The 23,149-nt window shown below is 34.9% G+C and overlaps 1 protein-coding gene across 1 annotated transcript in view; it reads left to right on the top strand.

Annotated features, from left to right (window-relative positions):
• Positions 1-23,149, top strand: part of LOC100368227 (protein Smaug homolog 1-like) — a 72,807-nt gene that overhangs the window by 30,666 nt on the left and 18,992 nt on the right. Inside the window, exon 2 of the mRNA XM_006816992.3 lies at positions 18,564-19,166. Coding sequence (XP_006817055.1) covers positions 18,564-19,166 — 603 coding nt within the window. The remainder of the gene's footprint in view (positions 1-18,563; positions 19,167-23,149) is intronic.

Below are 23,149 nucleotides of genomic sequence, written 5' to 3'. Positions count from 1 at the left end.
ACTACATGTGGACCACTCTCAGATTTGTTCATTTTGTGATGATGTCTTCAATTCTCTAATTTTGATGAATATTTTTGTAATTTTTGGTAAAAAGTGATATTTTCGACTTCTTGTTAAAAACCAATAGTTCAATTGCTTTGATATTACATATTTAGATACTACATGTAGACCTTTCTCAGATTTGTTCATTTCGTGATGATATCTTCAATTCTCTAATTTTGGTGAATATTTTAGTCATATTTGGTAAAAAGTGATATTTTCGACTTCTTGTTAAAAACTGTAAGTCCGATTGCTTTGATACTATACATATTGTTCATTTTCTGATGATGTCTTCAGTTCTTTAATTGAAATGTGCATTTCTAACAGCGAAGCTATCTCAGCCGATAGGCTGCTTGTTTGTAAAAAGTGATATTTTCAACTTCTTGTTAAAAACGCAAGTCCAATTGCTTTGATATTACATATATAGGTACTACATGTGGACCACTCTCAGATTTGTTTATTTTGTAATGATATCTTTAATTCTCTAATTTTGGTGAATATTTTTGTAATTTTTGGTAAAAAGTGATATTTTCGACTTCTTGTTAAAAACCACAAGTCCAATTGCTTTGATATTACATATATAGGTACTACATGTGGACCACTCTCAAATTTGTTTATTTTGTAATGATATCTTTAATTCTCTAATTTTGGTGAATATTTTTGTCATTTTTAGTAAAAAGTGATATTTTCGACTTCTTGTTGAAAACCGCGAGTCCAATTGCTTTGATATTACATATATAAGTACTACATGTGGACCTCTCTCAGATTTGTTCATTTTGTAATGATATCTTTAATTCTCTAATTTTGGTGAATAGTTTTGTCATTTTTGGTAAAAAGTGATATTTTCTTCTTGTTAAAAACCACAATCATTTTTGGTGAAAAATTATATTTTTGAATTCTTGTTGAAAACAGCAAGTCCCATTGCTTTGATACTATATTGTTCATTTTCTAATGATATCTTCTTTTCTTTAATTGAAATGTGCATTGCTAACAGCGGAGCTATCTCAGCCGACAGGCTGCTTGTTATTACTGTTGCTATTTATTGATACTGTGAGATAAATTTGATATACCGGTACCACAATGTTATTGCTGCATCTAAAGAAATGTAATAATGAAACTTGCAATCCTGTATTTTGTATGTTTCAAATAAAGTTTATGCTATCCCATTATTAAAAATATAAAAACTTCGGTAGTTCATTTTATTAGTCCCCGTTGAGACGAAGTCCGAAAACGTCTCTGTGCGTGCGTCCGTCCGGAGTCATATCTCAGAATCCTTTGGACCGATTCCGTTCATTCTTTGCATGTGCCTAGTACTTTATGTGGGACATATGCACATGCAATAGTTTAGCGATTTGATTCAAAATGGCGGACTGGCAGCTATCTTGTTTTTTGAAAATGTTGTATTTTGCCCATGCTTTGTCACTTTTCATTCAAACTTAGTATATAGATTATACATGTTAGGATACATGTCCATGACAATTTCTTTCGCAACTGGATTATAGATGGCCGACTGGCAGGCATTTTGTTTTGTTTTTTATATGTGGTATCTTTGACATGTTTTGTCAGTTTTCATTCAAATTTGGCACATATTTGATACATGTTAGGATACATATCCAGGACAATTTGTTTCAAAATAGGATCAAGGATGGTTGATTGACAGCCATCTGACTTTTTGGCCTTACTATTATATTTCCAAGATTTATGTACCATTTTCATTTGTATTTGGCACATACATCATACATGTCAGTTTGTTTCATAATCAGATCAAAGATGGCCGAATAACGACTGTTTTTATTTTTGGCCATACTACTATATCTCTGTCACCCATGTATCATTTTCATTGATATTTAGCATGACATAAATGGATACATGTGCATGTCAATTCAATTTGCAATTTGATCCAATATGGCCAACTGGGTGGCTTGGTTGTTTGTTTAAATTGTGATAACTTGGAAATGCTTTCACTTGTGATCTATGTTTTTCTTTGCTATGTCTTAAACCGAAGGGGTCGTCATGCAACACGTGTTCGAATTTGATGTGAATAAACAATAGGTTGTATACGCCACTTGGGACTCAAGTTTCAAGGACACGCTCGCGACATCCCTCTGCTTTAATATGACGAGCACAAAGAGAACTTTAAAAAATTTAACGGGGACTGTGTCATTTTCAATGACTTGTATTAAATATTAGTTTTTGTTGTCAAATAATCCCCCAGATGATGGCCCCTCGATTCAGACTGTAGCCTGACAGATTATTTCCTTCAAATCCTAGCAATATCATTTATCATAGCACATTTGTATCTGATTCTGTTGTATTTTTCATATGCAGAGGCTCTGAAATTGATTCAGTTGACTGTTTTACTTATCTGCATCTTTTTTATTTTTTTTTTTATTTGGAATTACAAATTTCAAGCCGCCTGTAAATTCATAAAAAAGAAAGCAGTTCATGTTTGACTTCCATGTGTGAAGCACACAATGGAAGTCTTTGGAGTTTGTCTGTGTGTGTGTATGTGTGTGTGTGTGTGTGTGTGTGTGTGTGTGTGTGTGTGTGTGTGTGTGTGTGTATGTGTGTATGTGTGTATGTGTGTGTGTATGTCCGTTTCACTGATATCTCAAAAACTGTATGCTGGTTTTAAATGAAACTTAGTGCATAGGTGCTCTGGGCTAATATGCAGCTTTGCTTAGGTTTTGTTTGAAATCCATGCATATTAATTACCTATTTTGTTTGATAATTAGCTAATTTTTAGCTATTCTTTGACTGGATTTTGATAAAACTTGGTACATGAATGCTCTGGACTAATGCACAGATTTGATTAGTTTGGGGTAAAAATCCATGCATGTTAATTACCTAATTTGCATAATGATTAGTAAATTTTTCGCTTTTCCACTGATATCTTGAGTACTAATCATCACATTTCAATGGTTAATATTCATGCATATAATCACCTAATTTGCATAATTAATACATTTTTAGCTTTTGATATTTCATGTACTAATTACTTTTCCATGAAACTTAGTACACAGATGATCTAGAACTATGCAGAGACCTGATTAATTTTGGGTAAAAATTTGTGCATATCAATTACCTAATTTGCATAATTAGTTAATTTTCGCATTTTACACTGATATCACAAGTAATAATTATACCAGTTCAATGAAACTTGGTACACAGATGCTAAAGGACAATGCACAGACGTGATTGGTTTCGGGTTAAATCAGATTATATTAAATACCTAATTTGCATAATAATTCATATTTTTTTGGTTCTAATCACATTTCAATGAAACTTTCTACTTCTAGTTCTTTCTCAGCTTACTTTGATTTATTGTGTGTTAGTAATAAAGTTAAAAATAATTAAATCGTTTCTGAGCATTACAAAAAAAGCATTCTTCTAAGAAAGTGTATGTGATATATGGAAAAATATATACAGTGGGAACTCTTACTATTATAAAAACATTTCAATTTGGTCTGTTCTTTGTATTGAGGTGTGTTTGTTTATGAACTCATTTTATGTAAAATTGTTTGTTTCTGCATTAATTTAATATTTAAATAAATTAATAAATATAAAAAATACCTCTTTTCAGTGTATCACTCTTTGTATATGTTTTCTTAAAAAAACCCACTGGGTGGCCTTTAAACTTGTGCCACATAATAGATTCCATTTGCAAAGTTGATAATGCAATTACTGTTTACTGACCTTTAGAAGATTGGCAGACTAGAGAACTATTTTCCACTGTTTTATTGACCCAATAATTCACTTTTATCATTTAAGCCTATTCCTGGCATTGGTAAGCAAGCTTCTCTGATATTTGCTAGAGTGGTTAGCCTGTCTGTTAAAATATTAATCTACTTGCCCCATATTACAATTACAGTAACTGTCCCAGTATTGGCTTGTTCTTGGTATTCAAGGACAAAGTCTATGTCCATGTAACAAATGCAATATGTATGGTTGTTGTTTCTTAGTTGGAGACAGGAAATCATTCTCAACTAATGAGGCATCAAAGTGCATTTTATACTGTATTACTACCGGTAGTATAAATTGTATCATACCTCAGCGGATTCAGCCATTATTCCCTTCACTGACTGGTCAATAATGTTTCTAACCACTCAAACCCATTACCAGTATTTAATTGTTTCAGATGGACTGACACCATGTGAGCATATTTAATTAGATCATTTGCATAATTATTCATTTTCACATTCAATTATCGTTGATAAAATCGTTTTTTAATGGCTTTCTCAAGCATCAAGATTATTTATTAGAGATAATTCTTTTCATTGGTCGTCGAAATTATGGCGTTATTCAAGTGAGTTTTCACAATGTTCTTAAAGTTTGTAAATTTGGATCTCTATATCCCTATTTTCTGATAATATTGAACTATCTTTTTTGTATTATATAAACACCGAACAGGTATACATGTTTGAACATGCATATTATGTTTGCTATGTTTTAGTAGGAGTATCTGATATGCTAAACAATTTTATGTTTTGAACTTTCAGTTATTTCTGTGTACAATTTCACACTTTTGCAAGTGCACATGTGCGCATTGGTTTGCAAGAACCAGTCGTTTGCATCTGCAGAAAAAAACAATGCAGTTGTTTGTTGTTGTTGTTGTTGTTGATAATGAATATACATTTGTACATGTATATTTCACTGTTGAATAAATCAACTTCCTGAAATCGACATTTGTTATCAGACATTTGCATGCTAGTTGTTGGAAAAATTGTAAACATATGACGTCACATTAGGCCTATAGACATGTCTGGTCTGTAAGGTTTTAAAATGTTTCACTTTCCAAACAGTATCAGTAATGATGAGATGAAGAGAAATATTAGCATGAGCATATGACATTTCCCTTTTTCGCATCTAATTAAGTGCAGCTCATAACGACTGATATTAATTAAGATGTGGATACTTAAATTTTTGTATTTACTCTATTTAGAAGCACATCTCCAATAGAAATGCACATACCGTAACAGAATTACAAAAGCATGTGCCCTAGTAAATGTACTAGTCCAAATGTGGTAGTGATTTTTGACAGAAAAACAACTGTACTTGTATTATGAGGTGATTATTATTTTTTTCCGCATTTTCACAAGGACTTCATGGTGTATTTCTTATTTCTGGATATCAAATTTGTTGAACTTTGTGAGTCTGTGATCATACTGGGTACTATTCAATCATTCATTACTAATACATTCTGGTGAAGATGCTAAAACAATTTGAGGTCTTTGGTTATTATATTTTATGAAGCACATATTGAGATTGCAGAGAGTGGGTAATCAGGATATGGTTGAGAGAGAGAATGGTATGTCACTGAAAGTTTAAGTAATCCCATATGTGTCTTGCTGATATCTTCATCTTTAATGTTAAAGGGGCAGTAGCTGGAACTTTACAATAATTCATGGTCAGTATTTGATGCCAAAAGTACAAATTTCAATTAAGTTCACCATATAGAAATACTAATTAAATATTGCATTACAAAATTGGTTAATACTCACTGGTACTGTATTTGTTCTATTAGAAGCACATTTTCAAAAGAAGCCCACATAAACCAAACTTTGCATTTATTGCATGCTAGATCATTAAATATGACTTTACTATGACCATTGACATTTACATGCCTCAAAATATAGAAAATACAGAATGCGTACAAGTAATTCACCCCCCCATGCCCCTTTTTTTTTTTTAAAGTATCATCAATTTTTCATCAAAGTATTATTAAATTTCATGAAAATATATTGATCAGTCTTTATTAAATACTGACCATGCATCGCTGCATTTTATCAATGGATCTTGCAATATGTGTTAACTTGTATTAATGTTTGTAACATGATTTTGCTCAGTCTTTAGTTTGTGTTTCTTCTAATTTATAGCATGATATCATATGCAATAGACTATTACACTGAGATCCCACATTATACTTGATTATAATGAAATGTGTAGAAATAAACCAAAAATATTTTAATAAGTTGAACTTGGAAATTGAATGTAAAAAATGAGACAAACAAAAGTTATAATGTCATAGTGGCATCAAAACATTGTGGCTTGGCTTGGGTGTGGCTTGGGGTTCATCAAACATGAAAATATTTTTGGTTTATTTCTACACATAAAGATATTCTTCTCTGAAAGATTGGCATTTCATAATGGAACTTTAAAACAGATAAACTCATTTGATATTTGTGGCAGACGTTCGATTCACACTGTTCACACGTCATTCGCAATGAACAGAAAATCACCTACAATGTATTTGGTTTTAGTATAAAATTGTACAGTATGTGCCCCTGGTAAGTAGATTTTGTTGTGTAAAAATTCATCTGAGAAGAAATGTAAAAAAAAAATATTGAGATGTCATTCACCTACAATGCCAGTGACCTCATTTCGCAGTACTGAGAAAAAAAATATGTTTACGTTTTATTCATGCCATCCTGTGTCATACATTTACACTCTGTTGTGTTTGTGTTATTGTATTGAATATTTAATGACCAAGAAGATGGAACCCATGGGATTAAATTATCAGAACTGAACATGTCTAGGAATGCTAAATACACCATGCATGTTTATGTTTTTATGTCAGAGCCTTGAACCCAGTGCCAATGTCTGGATGGTCATAGCACTCATTATTAATGAGCAAACATGTACTATATGTACTTAGTATTCTTACACTTGTGTCTGCATGTGCCTATATCATATATGCATCTGATCTTTGGAATCAGGGCAGTATTATTATTCTTGCTCTGAATATCTTCATCTTCCCCACAATAAAAATGTTTTTTTTTTCTTGTTTTTTTTCTTGATTTATACCATGTGATGTATTTAAACCTGTTCATAGTAACCACCCAAGAAACTTCAATAAAATGTTCAGTACAGACATATTTGTTCAGGTATTGATGAAATGGGAATGTAGCAAGAAAAACATATTTCAGTTGATCAAAATCATATTTTAATAAGTTTAACTTGGAAATTAAAAATTGTTTTAAAGACAACATTCTAATTTTTATTTTGTTTCCTAAACTGAAAGTGTACCCCTCAATACCATTCCTTCTTAGTCACACCCTCTTGCTGTGCCACACGTTTGCTGTGTATTGTGTTAATTAATAAGTCATCTTTACCACTTCCTTGCTATCTGTATTCAATTTTATAATAGAATTCCCCACCCCCTGTTTCACTATGAAAATTGGTGACTCAATCATCTCCCCAGCTTGCTGTATAACACCCACCTCACCTCCGATAAATATCTTAAGTGAACCCCCATCCCCACGTGCAAATGGAACAGTCCATGGACAGGTCACTAACAGGGCATAGGTGAAATATTAGAAATCAAGCATCAAATCAATATGGAAATTTATTGCTCTTTGTTGTGAACATAAGTATTACAGGCTAGCATGGCTGTCCTCCAGAAATAATCTGGTGTTATCACTCATTCATCAAATATTTTAATGAGACACAATCAAATATATTTAGGTATATTTATTACATGTCCAATAAAATTGTCTCCTTCCTGTCTGTATGTGTGCCTAGGTTAAAATATAAACTAACAAGTAACCTGTAGAATACTGTGTCGGTAATATTTTTTATATGATTTTTGTTGCATTTGCAGCAAATAGTTACCAAACAATGAGAAATCTATAGGATTGAATATACCCCACAGCTGGCTTCACATGCATTGTTCATAGTTCATAAGGTGCTTACACCAGGATTTAATTACAGCACCTAGGCGGTATGTGGTTACAGCTTAATGTTCGAGTAATCGCAAGAAATTGACATGACAATAGAAATTCATTAAAGACTGCCACTCCCATGCAATTAACAGCGAGTGAAATTCCTGGGATTGAAACATATATTTTGAAGTCACTGGTGTAGGCAACGAATAACTGCAAGTTGACATAAAGACGAGGTAGTTTATTTAATCAGTGGTCAACTAGAGGCTGAAATTATAATTAATTTGTTTATTTCAATTTCTCCTGACGTCAAATAGAATACACTGGTGAAACATGGTAGTAACTGTGGGTGAAAGGATGTTTTGGGGTGTAGTTTCCATTGTATATAGAGTGGTAGGGTCGGGTGTAATGTGTTCATTTCCAACTATTATGAAGTCACGTAGAATTTCACTTAATTTATTTTTTCTGACATGTTTTCAAGCATTACATGTGAATCCAATTTTCACTGCGCTGTGTCTCAATAGAGTATGAGGGAAATGGCATATTCACTGGAATTTATGTCAGGGGAAAAATGTTTTCAGTGATAATGAAGTATTATGACAGATACCCTCCCCGTGGCTTTCATTGCGTATGGAAGTTATTTTCACGAGTGATGCGGTGTATCCTGCTGCCGTACTTTCACGAGCGAAGCCACGGGGAGGGTGTGGGGTTCTGTTATTATACACATGTCCCATATTTGATTATTTCATATTAAAAAAAGAATGTGCAACAAACCGGGATAGAAATTTAGATCGGGGAACCCAATTGCCCATTAATATGCTCCAAGACAGTGCTGCGACCTAGCAACGCTTGTCAGTGTAGAACGCGTGTCGCTGTACGTGTGAAAATAAAATAATCAGACGTCTAATTTAAGTCATTGTCCGAATAAATAACTCGTGGATGTTTAAGCGCGGTGGTCGTAGCGCAGCGCGTGTTCGAATTTCATGTAAATAAACAATGTATTTTACACGCGTTGTATACGTCGCTATGAGTCCCATATCGAACAGGACGCGACATGACGACTGTCGCCCTTTAGTTGGGACCACGACAGAACCAGAACTTAAACTGGGCGACTACGATACATGGTTGATGTTGAAGTTAAAAGTTCCTCCACAGATCTGTGCATTGGCAAACATGCCGTGCAACTGCAGTACTTCACTGACGGAATGACTTTCGTTGAAATCGGTCGTCGCTGACTCGTGAGCTGCACACTACAACCTCGTTTGTGATGTTGCTTGCTTGTCGTGGATGGACTGAGTCTTGGTTACCGGTTAAATTTTGCTAATTTGGCGTTGGTAATCTTTATTTGGAACTGAGTAACGCCGCAACGTCGCCAACAGAAACCTCATGGTATATCGATGTTGATGGTTGCGGCTCCATATTAATCGGAGATTTTACTGCGGGTCCAGGCAGCGGGTGGATCTTCCGAGAGCCCTTCAAGATTTATAAAACTCAGATTCCAGGTGGTCAACAAACATTAAGTTCTCCCAATCCTAGTATTCTATGTGATGTACATCTAACATGCCAAAAATGCTGGTGAACGATTTGAACCTGACAAAAATACTTGAAATAGATACCAGGAAGGGGAGAGGGGTAAAAGAAAAGTTATATAACATTTTATTATTCAATAATTTATTAAAATACATAAGTTTGTCCAACTCCCTGTGATACAACACCTCAGAAATAGCTCATTGTACTCGGCTTGAGTGTGGGCAAAAAGTTACTATTTGAAATTTTGATATCTGTTTTCATTAATGAGAAAGTTGACCCCGAAGTTAGAGTAACTGTTCAGCAGGAATGGCTTTTTAACTCTTCTGTGATTTTTTTTTGGCTTGGCTGATTTTGTCACGGTTCATACTTGACAGGCAGGTCGTACCATCACTAATTGGAAAAACAATCCTGACCCACCGCTACCATGGCAACAGCCAAAGTCTTGTAATAGCAGTGCCCAAATGATCATGCCTTTTATTGTGGCTACGTTGCGCACTGGTAAGAGATCACCGGCGCCGACATTGTTACCACTGTCAACGGAATCCCAACGCAGCTTTGAACTTTGAATAAAATGTAAATGCTGCCTCCAATCTAGAAAATACTATCGCAAAACGGTTGGAAATAATACATTTAACGGCTGAATACGTCCTAACAATAAAATAAAGTGACTTCTAATGACTGCCATGTTATTTTGCGAACCTCGTATAAGGTGCCCGGTTTTAGTTATAAACAGACGTTAGCTTCACGTTCATGTCCCTTCCATGATAACAGCCGAAAACATATTGCTTGTTTTTTACCGGTTTTCATTGGCAACCGAAGTATTTTTATTTTGTAAACAAATTTTCGTCTGCTATTTTTATTCAGTTCAAATCGTTCAGCAACATTTTTGGCATATTAGGTGTACATCACATGGAATACTACGATTGAGAGAACTTGATGTATGTTGACTGATTTTTATCATAGTACGAAGTACCAGGAAGTTACTCAGTTCCAAATAAAGATTACCAAGGTCAAATGAGCAACATTTGACTGGTAATCAAGATTCATGTAATCCATGGCTAACAAGCAACATCACAAGCGAAGTTGTAGCATGCAGTACCAGTAAGTCATCCCGTCAGTGCAGTACTGCAGTAACACGGCATGTTTGCCATCAGCATTGTATTCAAACGAATCACGTGGTGTGTCGTTCTCGTTCAAACCCGGGATTCGATCAATGGGGGAGTCCCATTAAAAAAACACATTGCAAATCATGCAAGTTCAACATTTTCAAACCAATATACTAAAACAGAAATGTTCAGAGATGCAAATGAAGGATAGATATTACTTTTCACTATACACATCTCTGTTGATACTATCCCTCACATATTCTACTCCCAATTACTCCTGCGTAAAATGGACTAGCCTCTTCATGTTGACATTCAGACTAAAATCACGTGACAGGCTGTTAAAATTGGCTGTTGTATACTCTTTCGCCGGTCTGGAAAATGTGTTTAATTAACTCACATTCAAGCAACAATGCAGATTTCCTAGTGGGAGTGAGACTATTCGACTCTGCCACTAAAAAAATAGGGGTGTTTTCAGCAAAAAACGAATAACCCTGGAATACACACAATATACTGAATTTCGGAACAAATCGTGCATTACTTACAGCAGCTGAATACCACAGAAATATCAGACGAAACATGAAAACACTATATATTGTATTTCAGCCTGAACCCTCTATATTGCAATTCAAGGAATTAACCCCATATGTGCATCCATTTCCCACCTTGGTATCACCCACCCCTGAAAACAAACTCTTAATACCACGCTGAAGCGTTTGGTAATAATAGTGAATGACTGTGGCTGCGGCACTCCTACTGTTGATGAACAGTAGGGGTGCTGTTAAAATAAATGATGTAATCTTACACAACAACTATGATAAAATAAAATGTAACCCTCATAAAAATATCATTTTTTAATACAGTAATACCTATTGTAGATTAAAAAAAAAGTGATTCATTCCAATCCATATGATTATGCTTTCTATAATATATTACCATGGAAACACAGTTTTTTTAATTTGTCCCTATATCCTGTTATTGTATGTATGGCTACCCACTTGTGCAGTGATTTGTGTGTTAATACATCACCATTGGACTGATGTGTGTCAATGTATTGGTTTCCTATTGCCCTTAGCAAATTCAAGGTCGAAAATTAATGCTGGATTATACATGTATATGTATTGAAAAGCTTATCGGTATTGTTGGTGCCAGCTTGTATGTTGATCAAGGATTGGTCAAAGCCAAGTTGTAAGCTTGTTGACTTCACAAAAAAGAATTTGTTATTTACTGCTACGTTACCCGGTATTTGTTTTCATGAATAGAGGGGTGGGCTTATACTCAGGGAGGGGCTTATACTCAGGGAGGGGCTTATACTCAGGGAGGGGCTCATGCTTGGGGAAGAGCTAATGCTCAGGGAAGTCCGGTATTTGTTTTCATGAATAGAGGGGTGGGCTTATACTCAGGGAGGGGCTTATGCTTGGGGAAGAGCTAATGCTCAGGGAAGTCCGGTATTTGTTTTCATGAATAGAGGGGTGGGCTTATACTCAGGGAGGGGCTTATGCTTGGGGAAGAGCTAATGCTCTGGGAAGTACGGTATTTGTTTTCATGAATAGAGGGGTGGGCTTATACTCAGGGAGGGGCTTATGCTTGGGGAAGAGCTAATGCTCAGGGAAGTCCGGTATTTGTTTTCATGAATAGAGGGGTGGGCTTATACTCAGGGAGGGGCTTATGCTTGGGGAAGAGCTAATGCTCAGGGAAGTCCGGTATTTGTTTTCATGAATAGAGGGGTGGGCTTATACTCAGGGAGGGGCTTATGCTTGGGGAAGAGCTAATGCTCGGGGAAGTCCGGTATTTGTTTTCATGAATAGAGGGGTGGGCTTATACTCAGGGAGGGGCTTATGCTTGGGGAAGAGCTAATGCTCGGGGAAGTACGGTCTTTGTTTTCATGAATATCCATGTTTTAATTGAATTTGGTGTTTTTATCCAACAACTCTGTCCAACATAAATTATTTGCAGTACTGTCACACTCTTCATACTCTACAGAATGTTATTGCTAGTTACACTGTTGGATTGTGGGTGATTTTCCATGCTTTGTTTATACTGGCAGTGGATTTAACACATAGGTTATGTGGCTTTATAATTCGGTCTCCATCCGTCTGTGCGTCCGTGTGTCCGTGCGTCCATCCGGAGTCATATCTCAGAATCCCTTGGACCGATTCCGTTCATTCTTTGCATGTGCCTAGTACTTTATGTGGGACATATGCACTTGCAGTGGTTTAGCAATTCGATTCAAAATGGCCGACTGGCAGCCATCTTGTTTTTTGAAAATGTTGTATTTTGGACATGCTTTGTCAGTTTCATTCAAACTTGGTACATAGATTATACATGTTAGGATACATGTCCATGACGATTTATTTCGCAATTGGATCAAAGATGGTCGACTGGCAGGCATCTTGTTTTTGTTTTTTTATGCGGTATCTTGGACGTGCTCTGTCAGTTTTCATTCAAATTTGGCACATACATGTACTTTATACATGTTAGGATGCATGTCCATGACAATTTGTTTCAAAGGATGGTCGATGGACAGCCATCTGACTTTTTGGCCTTACTACTATATTTCCACAATTTATGTACCATTTTCATTCGTATTTGGCACATACATCATACATATCAGTGTGTTTCATAATCAGATCAAAGATGGCTGAATAACGGCTGTTTTTATTTTGGCCATATTACTTTGACACGAAACACGTGTTTTGATGTAAATAAACAATCTGTTGTATACGCCATTTGGAACTCAAGTTTCAAGGACACGCTTGTGACAACCCCTCTGCTTTAATATGACGAGCACAAAGAGAACTTAACGGGGACTGTGTCATTTTCAATGACTTGTTTAGGTAGTATTGCTAAGATTTGGACCTACTAGTAGTTTAACTTGTAAATTATTGGTAAAACATTTATATGTATTTTTCTATAATTTTGTTATCAATTTCATACCAATTGAGCATATTTTCACTTTTTTAAAAAATGCAGAAATACATGTAGTTATAAAAAAAGTTGATTTGAGTATTAATGCAAAATGTATGCACTTTATATCTAAAGCAGTGACTTTACATCCAACTATCAGACAAAAACACCTGCTAAGTCCTCACACACAGTTCAGTCTGTACATTATTGAAACACAGCCTTCCCTAGTCCTTCTGAGCAGTTATATATTTCCTACCCGATTTTAGTTTGTCATTTTAAAAAATTTTTTAGTCCTGGGGACTTAATCTGTCCATTCGTCCTGAGTCATGTTTCAGAACTCTGTGGACCAAATCTGTTCATTCTTTGCATGTGCCTTGTACTTTATCTGGGACAAATGCACATGCAGTGATTTACTAATTCAATCCAAGAAAATGTGGTATCTTATGCATGCTTGGTCAGTTTTTGTTAAAATTTGGTACATACATTATACATATTACGAGACATGTCTATGGTGATTCATTTCAGATTACATGTCCGTGACAATTTGTTTTACAATTAGATCAAAGATCACTGACTGGCGACCATCTTGCTTTTTGACCATACTATTATCTCCTATACCGTACATACTGTTTCAAAGGCTTAGACAATTTTCAATCATATACATCATACATATTGTCCATGTCAGTTTGTTCCATGAACAAATCAAAGATGACCGACTTGCATCCATCTTGTTTTTTTGAAAACGTGGTGTCTTGGACAGGTTTTCAAATTTGATACAAACATGTTTGTTATACATGTTGCGATTCATGTCCATGATGATTTGTTTCATGTTTTATATCTCTGTACATAAGCCTGGACAAATGAAATTCAGTTTGGATACAAAAAATGCATGAATAGCATATCCTGTTTAATTTATGACCATATACATGTATCATGATTTTGGAAGAGTCATTTATTTAATACATCTAGTTGACACTAAACCACCCAATTATTTAAAATTATTAAAGCTTTTGGTCCATATTACTTTATTTTTGGCATGAATAATTTTCTCCCTAATTCCAGCGGGTACTACATCATTGTCTTGAAAACTGAAGCCCTGTTTTTCTAAAAGGCTACCAAGACGAAAGAAATGTAGATGCCATTGTGATAAAGTATTTCAATCCTGTTTATATGTAAATTTGCTATTTCTATTCATATTTTGACCTCAAGATGTAGGACTGACATTTCTAATTTTCATAAGAACATGTATGTATAAGTTTCCTTATTTAAATAAAAATCGACATCCTTGTCTATGCAAGTTGCACAGTATATTTGTTGTGACCAAAAACAAGTTCCTCTTTAGATCTGATATAACTTTGTATGCAGCTGTTACATTTGTAACATACATGAGCGCATATGTGTCAATGGCATTATTATTGGGATTGATCACAAGCAATTTCATCTTTGCAAGCTGTAAATTAGTATTCAAGTAGTGATTGTTAAAAAAAAAGGCAATATGACTTATTGACATACATGTGTATTTAATACTGCTTTTGTTGCTATGGGGCAAATGATATAATTGTTGGATTTAAATGTATGTCTTCTATATTAAGGACGAAGGTAATCACAACCCTATTGTGTCAACAAATGTCACATTTAGCTGAGAAAGCAGATTATGCAACAACCACCTTCCATTGATCCCAACGTCAACTTATAGGCCATTTTACAAAAAAAAAAATGTTTATAAAGACCTGTTGCTCATGAGAAATTATGTCTAATTGGTCCACAATTACTAAAAACTTAAATGTAGCTGTATCAGAATTTGGGCTGAAAAATATGCCGTTCAAAAGTTTAAAGATCGATGGTCATGTGAGAGTTTGTTTTGTTGGTAATTTAAAATCATTGCGTTTTGGATTGGCTGTATTTATGTTTACAAGATGTTTCATGAGATGGTTGATAGATGAGTAAATTGGCACAGCAATTTAAAAACCCGGAATTAACAACCGACATACATGTACATGTATAATTTGTATATTATAATCTGTCACACCATTTCATAGATATTTCTCATGACTAAAAACAGGAATTATAATCACTTGAATAAGTACTTGTTGCAAAAGTATGTTTTTAGTTTAATGTAGAGAAAAACTATCTTCTTGAGAATTTTGCTCAATTACGATTTTTTCCAGATGCACTTTTCAGTTAATGTTAGAATTGTGGGATATATGTCCCAGGGGTTGGCCTTTTAAATCCTTTTAACATAGTCATTTTTTGTCATCTTTCACAAATAAGCCAGTTAACCTCGTACTGTTTTTCAAAATTTAGTTTTCAACAATTTTGATCAAAGTCTGTATAGGCAATGGACACTTACATTCATTTTGTTCAAAATTAAAAAAGAAAAATAACAGTTCGGTGAGGAAAATATTGACATCCAAATGGTTAATATTTTTTCTTTCATGCACACTTGTACTTTGTGATCCTACAATTGCTTGTCAATAACTTCACATTTGCCTACGTGGAATAAGGAAAAATACAGTATACATGTATATATATAAAAAATAATAACAGTTTCAGTTTGGAAAAGCATCAATCATTTTTTTCCAATCAGACTCTTATCTTTAATAGTTTCATTGTAGGGGTTTTGATGAAATCATCCAGGCTGCAGGAATCTTAATGGAAAGTGATATTTCCACCTTGTTGATCTGACAGGAAGACTAGTAAAGCTCATAAAATTGTGAAATTAACATTGTGACTAGAATATTAGATAGTGGTTCGAGGCAATCAGTTCCATTCCATCTAGTTTGTGATTAATTTGTATTTTTTTTAGTATTCGCATCTGGTGATTTCCTGCATGCTACTTTTGTTTTTCATATATGTATGGTATTTTTTATAATTACCAGACTTGTGATTGTTTAAATATAGTGTTTTTGTTTTTATTTTTTTGTTGGCAAGTTAACACATGTTTGCTGTATACATGTTGCGATTGCTGACTTAAAATTTTTTTTTTTTTCAGCTGTTGAAGATTTTTCTTTCTTCTAATTTTCTGTTGCAGTGTGAGTGAGACATGTTTTTTGATGAAGAGTGGGGGTGGATGTGCCCAATGTACTGTGAGATTGTATAAAACTTGAATACTGCGGTAGCATCAAAGTACACCAATAATGTATGGAATAATAATTCTGTAGTCATTGTGTTAACATGACAGTGTTGATTTAATCTATGGCTAACTTATTGTCAAAATAAACTAATGAGTATGAAAGATAACCATCATTTTTGCTGAATGTACTCCATATGAATTGTGGATATTGTAAAGGTGAGAAGGTTGGCACATCGTTTTTGTGTATCATAGAATGCTTATTGCTATTAACAGAACAATCTGTGATGTATCATGTGGCTTATTGTACTGTAACTGATAGAGAATTAACTAACTTATAAACTCGATTTTCAACAATTTGAATTGATGATGCTAATGATTCAGGGGATAGATTTATTTTGTTTTGGAACCTTGTAGTTTTTAGTTTTCTGTGTTTCTCTGCATGTAGTTTTTTTTCTTTGATGACCATACATGTGATAATGATTATAATGCAAGACACTTGTATAAATTCCAGATGCTTTCAACTGTACTTCTGTACATTGAATTATGTCTTTATATCATGACACTGTTAATATCAAAAGTAAACTGTTATTCTATACCACAATCAACATTCCATTGTTTTTACATACCGGTGCACAGTTTTGTGTAAGAGAAAATACAACCAGTTTAGCAAATCAGTCTCTATTTTATTGCCTTTCATTCAATTTTGTGTATCAACTCTGGTTTCCTAAGTAATTAAGTTGTTAACAGTACAGTGCCTAAATTCTGTTCTGGAATTGAACCTCCGTGTGATTCACTCATAGTGATTAGGCATATATGCAACATGTATAAAACTTTACAACGGTATAGATTCATAGTTAATCTGATAATGTTTCTTTTCATCTCTTGGGTGTGTTTGAAGCTTCAGTATGTATGTAGAAATGAAAAACACTCAAGATAATGAATATTCAACCTGGATATAACCCTTTAGATTCAGTGTGATCAAAGTATAATCATGTTGAGTTTCAATGTATATTAATATATATTTTGAGTAATTACTGCAAATATGTCTTATACTTTACTTGGTATGTCAAGTATGTCAATTCCTAGGCCTTACTCTGGTGGAGCTTTGACTCCTTATATTTTCATTGAAACCAGCAATAGCCATTGTTATCCTCAATCACAGGTTCCATCTGTGCGTCTGTCTGCATGGGCTGCTATAGTTGATAAAAAAAAAACAGGAAATAATTAATTCTGTGATGAAAAACTAAGAAAAAAAAAGTCCTGGATAACTGTGGAATTTTATTCAGGTGTATGAACCCTTTGCTGTCTCATGTTCATGATTTCAAATATTGACCAAAATTGCCAGAGAATTCAATGGCTTAATATATGATATTTTGTCATTACTTTTGATTACTTCCTGTTTGTGGCATGTTGAAGTGGCATTGATGTTTGCCTTGTCATCAATTTGTCAAGGTGACATTGCTGGCTGTAGATGTAGAACACAAGGAACTGTTTTGCATACAGAGTGGATGACCTGATGGATGGTGTTTGTTTTGATAACTCCTCAGAGAATTGAGGTGAAAATAGGATGCTTTGTCAATTCTGACGCTTCAAAGGCCTGAGAGTGCCGTGATCTAAAATACCCTGACAAGTGGCTTCTCGTGTGTAATTTACCACAGACTAGATCTGCTTGAGGTTAATGCACGTAGAATAGTTATAATATAGAACCGAGGGTGTATTGATGCTGACCATGTACCCCATTTCAGCTTCTAGAATGACAAATCCCAACTAATTATATTATGTGATGCCAATTAATTGAATAATCTATTATAGTTCTTTGATTGTTTTTAACACCAAATTGAAAAGGCTTATAAACCATGTAACACATCACGTTGTGTGTAACATCGAATATTAAATCAAGATATACAAAAGTCATTGCATTGTAGTGGTGTAAAAACATCAAGTGGAATCCAACAAATGGAATACTGTATTTTGATATTTCCATGCTTAACAATGTGCTGTACACATTTAATGATAACTAATAGTACATTGTATCTAAATACCATGTTCTCCACTGAAATCTCAGCATTTTGATATAGAACTATAAAAAAAAATGAGATTGAAGAAAATCAAAACAAAATATTTACTGCAAATGTACACAGTACTTTATTATAATAGAGCACAATTATAATATCATTATTGTAGGCATGTTCCATTACTCACATATCCATGTATGGAATAATCCATGTTATATATTTTTGACCATTCTAGGTTATGTGAGTGGTTTGTGCAATGAGAGCAAAGAAACTGCTGTTGCCCAGTTACTGGGACATCTACCTTTATTACATCCTGGTAATGCTGATGCCAAAAATGAATATCTGAAATTGATTCCCAAGATTCTACATCATTCCATTCAGAATGGAATTCACCTGGATGAGAGCCGACAATTGCTGTCTTATTCCGTCATTCATCCTGCTTTGAATAATGAGGAACGTACTTCACTCACTCAGTGGTTGACCCACCTGGACGAGTGCACGAGTAGTTACGCGTACCATCCCCAGCTTAGGAATTTGTCTTCCGACCCCACAGCAGGGGTCACGATCCCACCTGGACTTCAAGCAAACAGTTTTGAACACAACAACTTTCAGCATTTCTTGCATGGAAGTAAGCTGAATGGCTGGAAGAGCCAAACAAGTTTTGGGGAATCTGGCCTGGGGCCAAATGATAGTAGCGAGCAACCCACTATCACCTTGGTGGCTGGTAACCATGGTAGTGGTGATACAAATGGTGGAGTGAGATCACATCCACCAGTGCAGCTTACCTTGTCAGCACCGCCAGCTATGAATATGGCTACACAGTTATCAAATCAAGGAGGTAGGTTAAATTGAAATTACTAATTGTTTATTTTTAAAATAATTATAGTTATAGCTTCACATTCACCTTAAACTAGCCTTGCATTATATGAAAACTACTTGCAACAGTACTGTCGACATAGCAAATCCATTTTCTACATTTTTATAAATATTCATAAATTGCATTTTTCTACATTTTTATAACTATTCATAAATTGCAATTGCAGTTGAATCCAACTAGCCAATCAATGAGCGCAATGCAATCAATGTGTCAATCTGATTAAAATCTGATGTAGTGTACGGGCTTTAATTATTTTGGCTATAAACTTATTTTAATTTTATGTTTTATTACTTTTGTTATTAATGCCTTTTTATTTTATTATTTTACGTTGATTTTGATTTTGTGATTTTTTTAAAATTCCGCCCTACATACATCTGATCCGACGCCTACGTAAGTCCCGTTCAAATCTCGCGTAAGTAACAGCCAATCACAGGCCCCCTTTTATACAGGCTGTTGGTTGCTTACTTTTCAGTGTAGCGATACTCTACGGGCAATCTTTCTGTACATTATATTTTGCCCACTTGAATAAACAATTAATAGAAAATTGCTAGTATATTTTTATTTACAAAAGAAATTCCACAGCATTTTACAATTGTTTTCATTACATTGAATATTTTGTTCACTTCCAACAAATGTGTACACTTCCTGATACATCTTCGCCAGCCAAGGTTCGTTTATTCAGTCATCGCTTCAATTTTACATCAAACACTGAGCATAATTATCTAGAACGGAAGCAAAAAAATAAGTAAATCGTAATGATTAGAACACTGTAAACAGCTATAGTAAACAATGCAAATTTTAAATTGTATAACGGTCACCGGCCCACGGCATCGACGCAGAAAATTGGAGCAAAAACATATTTCCTGATCAATTGCCATGTGTTCCAAATAAAAAATATTTTATTCCAGTCCAAATTAGCTCAATTACTTTAATAAAGAGTTATTGTATAATGTACAAAATGTTGATACATTTTGATGAATATTTACAGCTACGGCTTCAATACCGTAGACGGTTTTGAACCGAACGTCAACAAAACATCACCCGCCTCCAGGGCAAGCGACTGGAAAAAGACACCGGTGTTCGGTCGAACTGGTGGAAACAAAATCGTCACTCCCAGAATAACTACGCAAAATAACGATCTAAACACGAACCACAATATAAACATAAAAAAATGACTTTCGTTGCATTTGACAATGATAAACTTACCGAAAAGCCGTGTTCTTCTCGGTCGCTAACGTCGGTATAATCCGCCATTTTATTTGAGTGTGTTTGCCACCTGACTCTGCCCGGTGACGTCATCATATGCGCTATAGAAGAAGGTCTGTGATTCGTTGACTAAAATCGTCGACAGTGGGTCTCGTTGAAATCTCGTTACATAGGCATCGGCTCAGATGTATGTAGGGCGGAATTACAAAAAATCAAAATCAAAGTAAAATAATAAAATAAAAAGGCATTAATAACAAAAGTAATAAAAAAATATAGCTGCATAGCAGCAATGACCGGTTTTCAAGACCATGGCACATGGCCAAGTCACATGCAATGCATGGCCATGTATGACTGTTTGCAATAGCCCTGAAAATTAACGTTGGTTCCATGTTTGTATATGTGATAGTGTCCGAGATATTACAGCCATGCATATTTAATGAGTTCCATGACCATATATAGTCATCGGGTATGTTTGTCAATTCTCATGTCCAATGTCTTCAATATAGCATTGGTTCAATGTTCCTACTTGCAACAGTGCCTAAGATATTAGAGACATGCATATTTAATGAGTTCTATGACCATACATGGTCATCGAATATGTTGGTCAATCCTTTAGTCAAATGTCTTCAATATAGCATTGGTACCATGTTCCTACTTGCAATAGTGCCTGAGATATTAGAGACATGCATATTTAATGAGTTCTATGACCATACATGGTCATCGAATATGTTGGTCAATTTTCTTGTCCAATGTCTTCAATATAGGTTTGGGTACATGTCTCTATCTTTAAAAGTGCTCGAGATATTATGGATATGCATATTTAATGAGTTCTATGACCATATATGGTCATCAACTATGTTGGTCAATTCTCTTGTTCAATATCTACAATATAGCGTTGGTTCCATGTTTGTACTTGCAATAGTGCAAGAGATATTAGAGACATGCATATTCAATGAGTTCTATGACCATATATGGTCATCGAATATGTTGGTCAATTCTCTCGTCCAATGTCTTCAATATAGCATTGGTTGCATGTTTGTACTTGTAATAGTGCCTGAGATATTAAAGACATGCATATTTAATGAGTTGCATGACCATATATGGTCATCCAATATTTTGGTCAATCCTCTTGTCCAATGTCTTCAATATAGCGTTAGTTCCATGTTTGTATATACAATAGTTCTCAATATATGTCAATTCAATGTGTATCGTATATGGGCCCTCCCCCCTTTCCCATAATGCATCATTGCTGACTATTTTATATAAAATGTGAAAAATATTCATAAATCAACTGCTCCAAAACTACTGGTCGCACTTTCATGATTCTTTGATTAATCTGTAGTATGTATGATGTTCTTCAAAATTATGGCGTAGAATTTTGATACGATCAAAATTATGCAAATGAGATGCAAAACAATATTTCAGAAAATTCTAAAAAAAAAAGTCACATGACCGTTCAACTTTTTTTTCATGAAATACGTAGCTCTAAGGCCAATGCTTCTTTTAAGCGAAAGTTTGAGACTCCTAGACCCTCAGAAAGGTGTTTAAATGAGCATGCCATTTTTCGTCTTAAATTCAAAATGGCCGCCGTACCACGTGACCTATATGCGTCATCTTAGGATATGCACTAGATCTCATCAAACTTTACAAACATGTGCAAACATTTTCAAGATATGTGCAACGGTGTTCGAATGGCGCTTAGCGAAAAATCTGGCGGAATAATAATAAAAAACATAACGATTACAATAGGTTTCCAAGACATGTGTCTTGAAAACCTAATAAAATTAAAATAAGTTTATAGCCAAAATAATTAAAGCCCGTACACTACATCAGATTTTAATCAGATTGTCAATGTGTGTGCATGCGCTCTAATGATATCTAAAGAACTCATTTTGATGAAACTTGGTATATTGCGCAGAGCTTTTTAGTTTTGGGTTGAAATATGTTGATACTAATTGCCTAGTTTTCATAATAATCCATGTATTTTCATCTTTTCCAGATATCTCAAAAACTAGATTTAAATGAAACTTAGTACATAGATGCTTGGATTAGTTTGGATTTAAATTCCTGCATATTTATTACCTAATCTGCATAATACTTTATGCAATTTATACCATTTTTCAGCTTTTCTACAGATATATGTACCTGAATAAAATTTTATATAAAGTTGCTTAGGGACAATTAATGCACAAACTCTATTAGAGTGGAAATCGGTGCATCCTCAAACAAACTCAGTGCATCCTCAGACAACTCAGTGCATCCTCAGACAACTCGGTGCATCCTCAGACAACTCAGTGCATCCTCAGGCAACTCGGTGCATCCTCAGGCAACTCACTGCATCCTCAGGCAACTCACTGCATCCTCAGACAACTCAGTGCATCCTCAGACACCTCAGTGCATCCTCAGACACCTCAGTGCATCCTCAGACACCTCAGTGCATCCTCAGACACCTCGGTGCATCCTCAGACAACTCAGTGCATCCTCAGACAACTCAGTGCATCCTCAGGCAACTCGGTGCATCCTCAGGCAACTCACTGCATCCTCAGACAACTCAGTGCATCCTCAGACACCTCAGTGCATCCTCAGACACCTCAGTGCATCCTCAGACACCTCAGTGCATCCTCAGACAACTCGTTGCATCCTCAGACAACTCGTTGCATCCTCAGACAACTCGTTGCATCCTCAGACAACTCGTTGCATCTTCAGACAACTCGTTGCATCCTCAGACAACTCGGTGC

Source organism: Saccoglossus kowalevskii, chromosome 2, assembly GCF_978046115.1.
Source record: "Saccoglossus kowalevskii chromosome 2, keSacKowa6.1, whole genome shotgun sequence".
Lineage (NCBI taxonomy): Eukaryota > Metazoa > Hemichordata > Enteropneusta > Harrimaniidae > Saccoglossus > Saccoglossus kowalevskii.
This window is presented reverse-complemented; position numbering and strand designations above follow the sequence as displayed.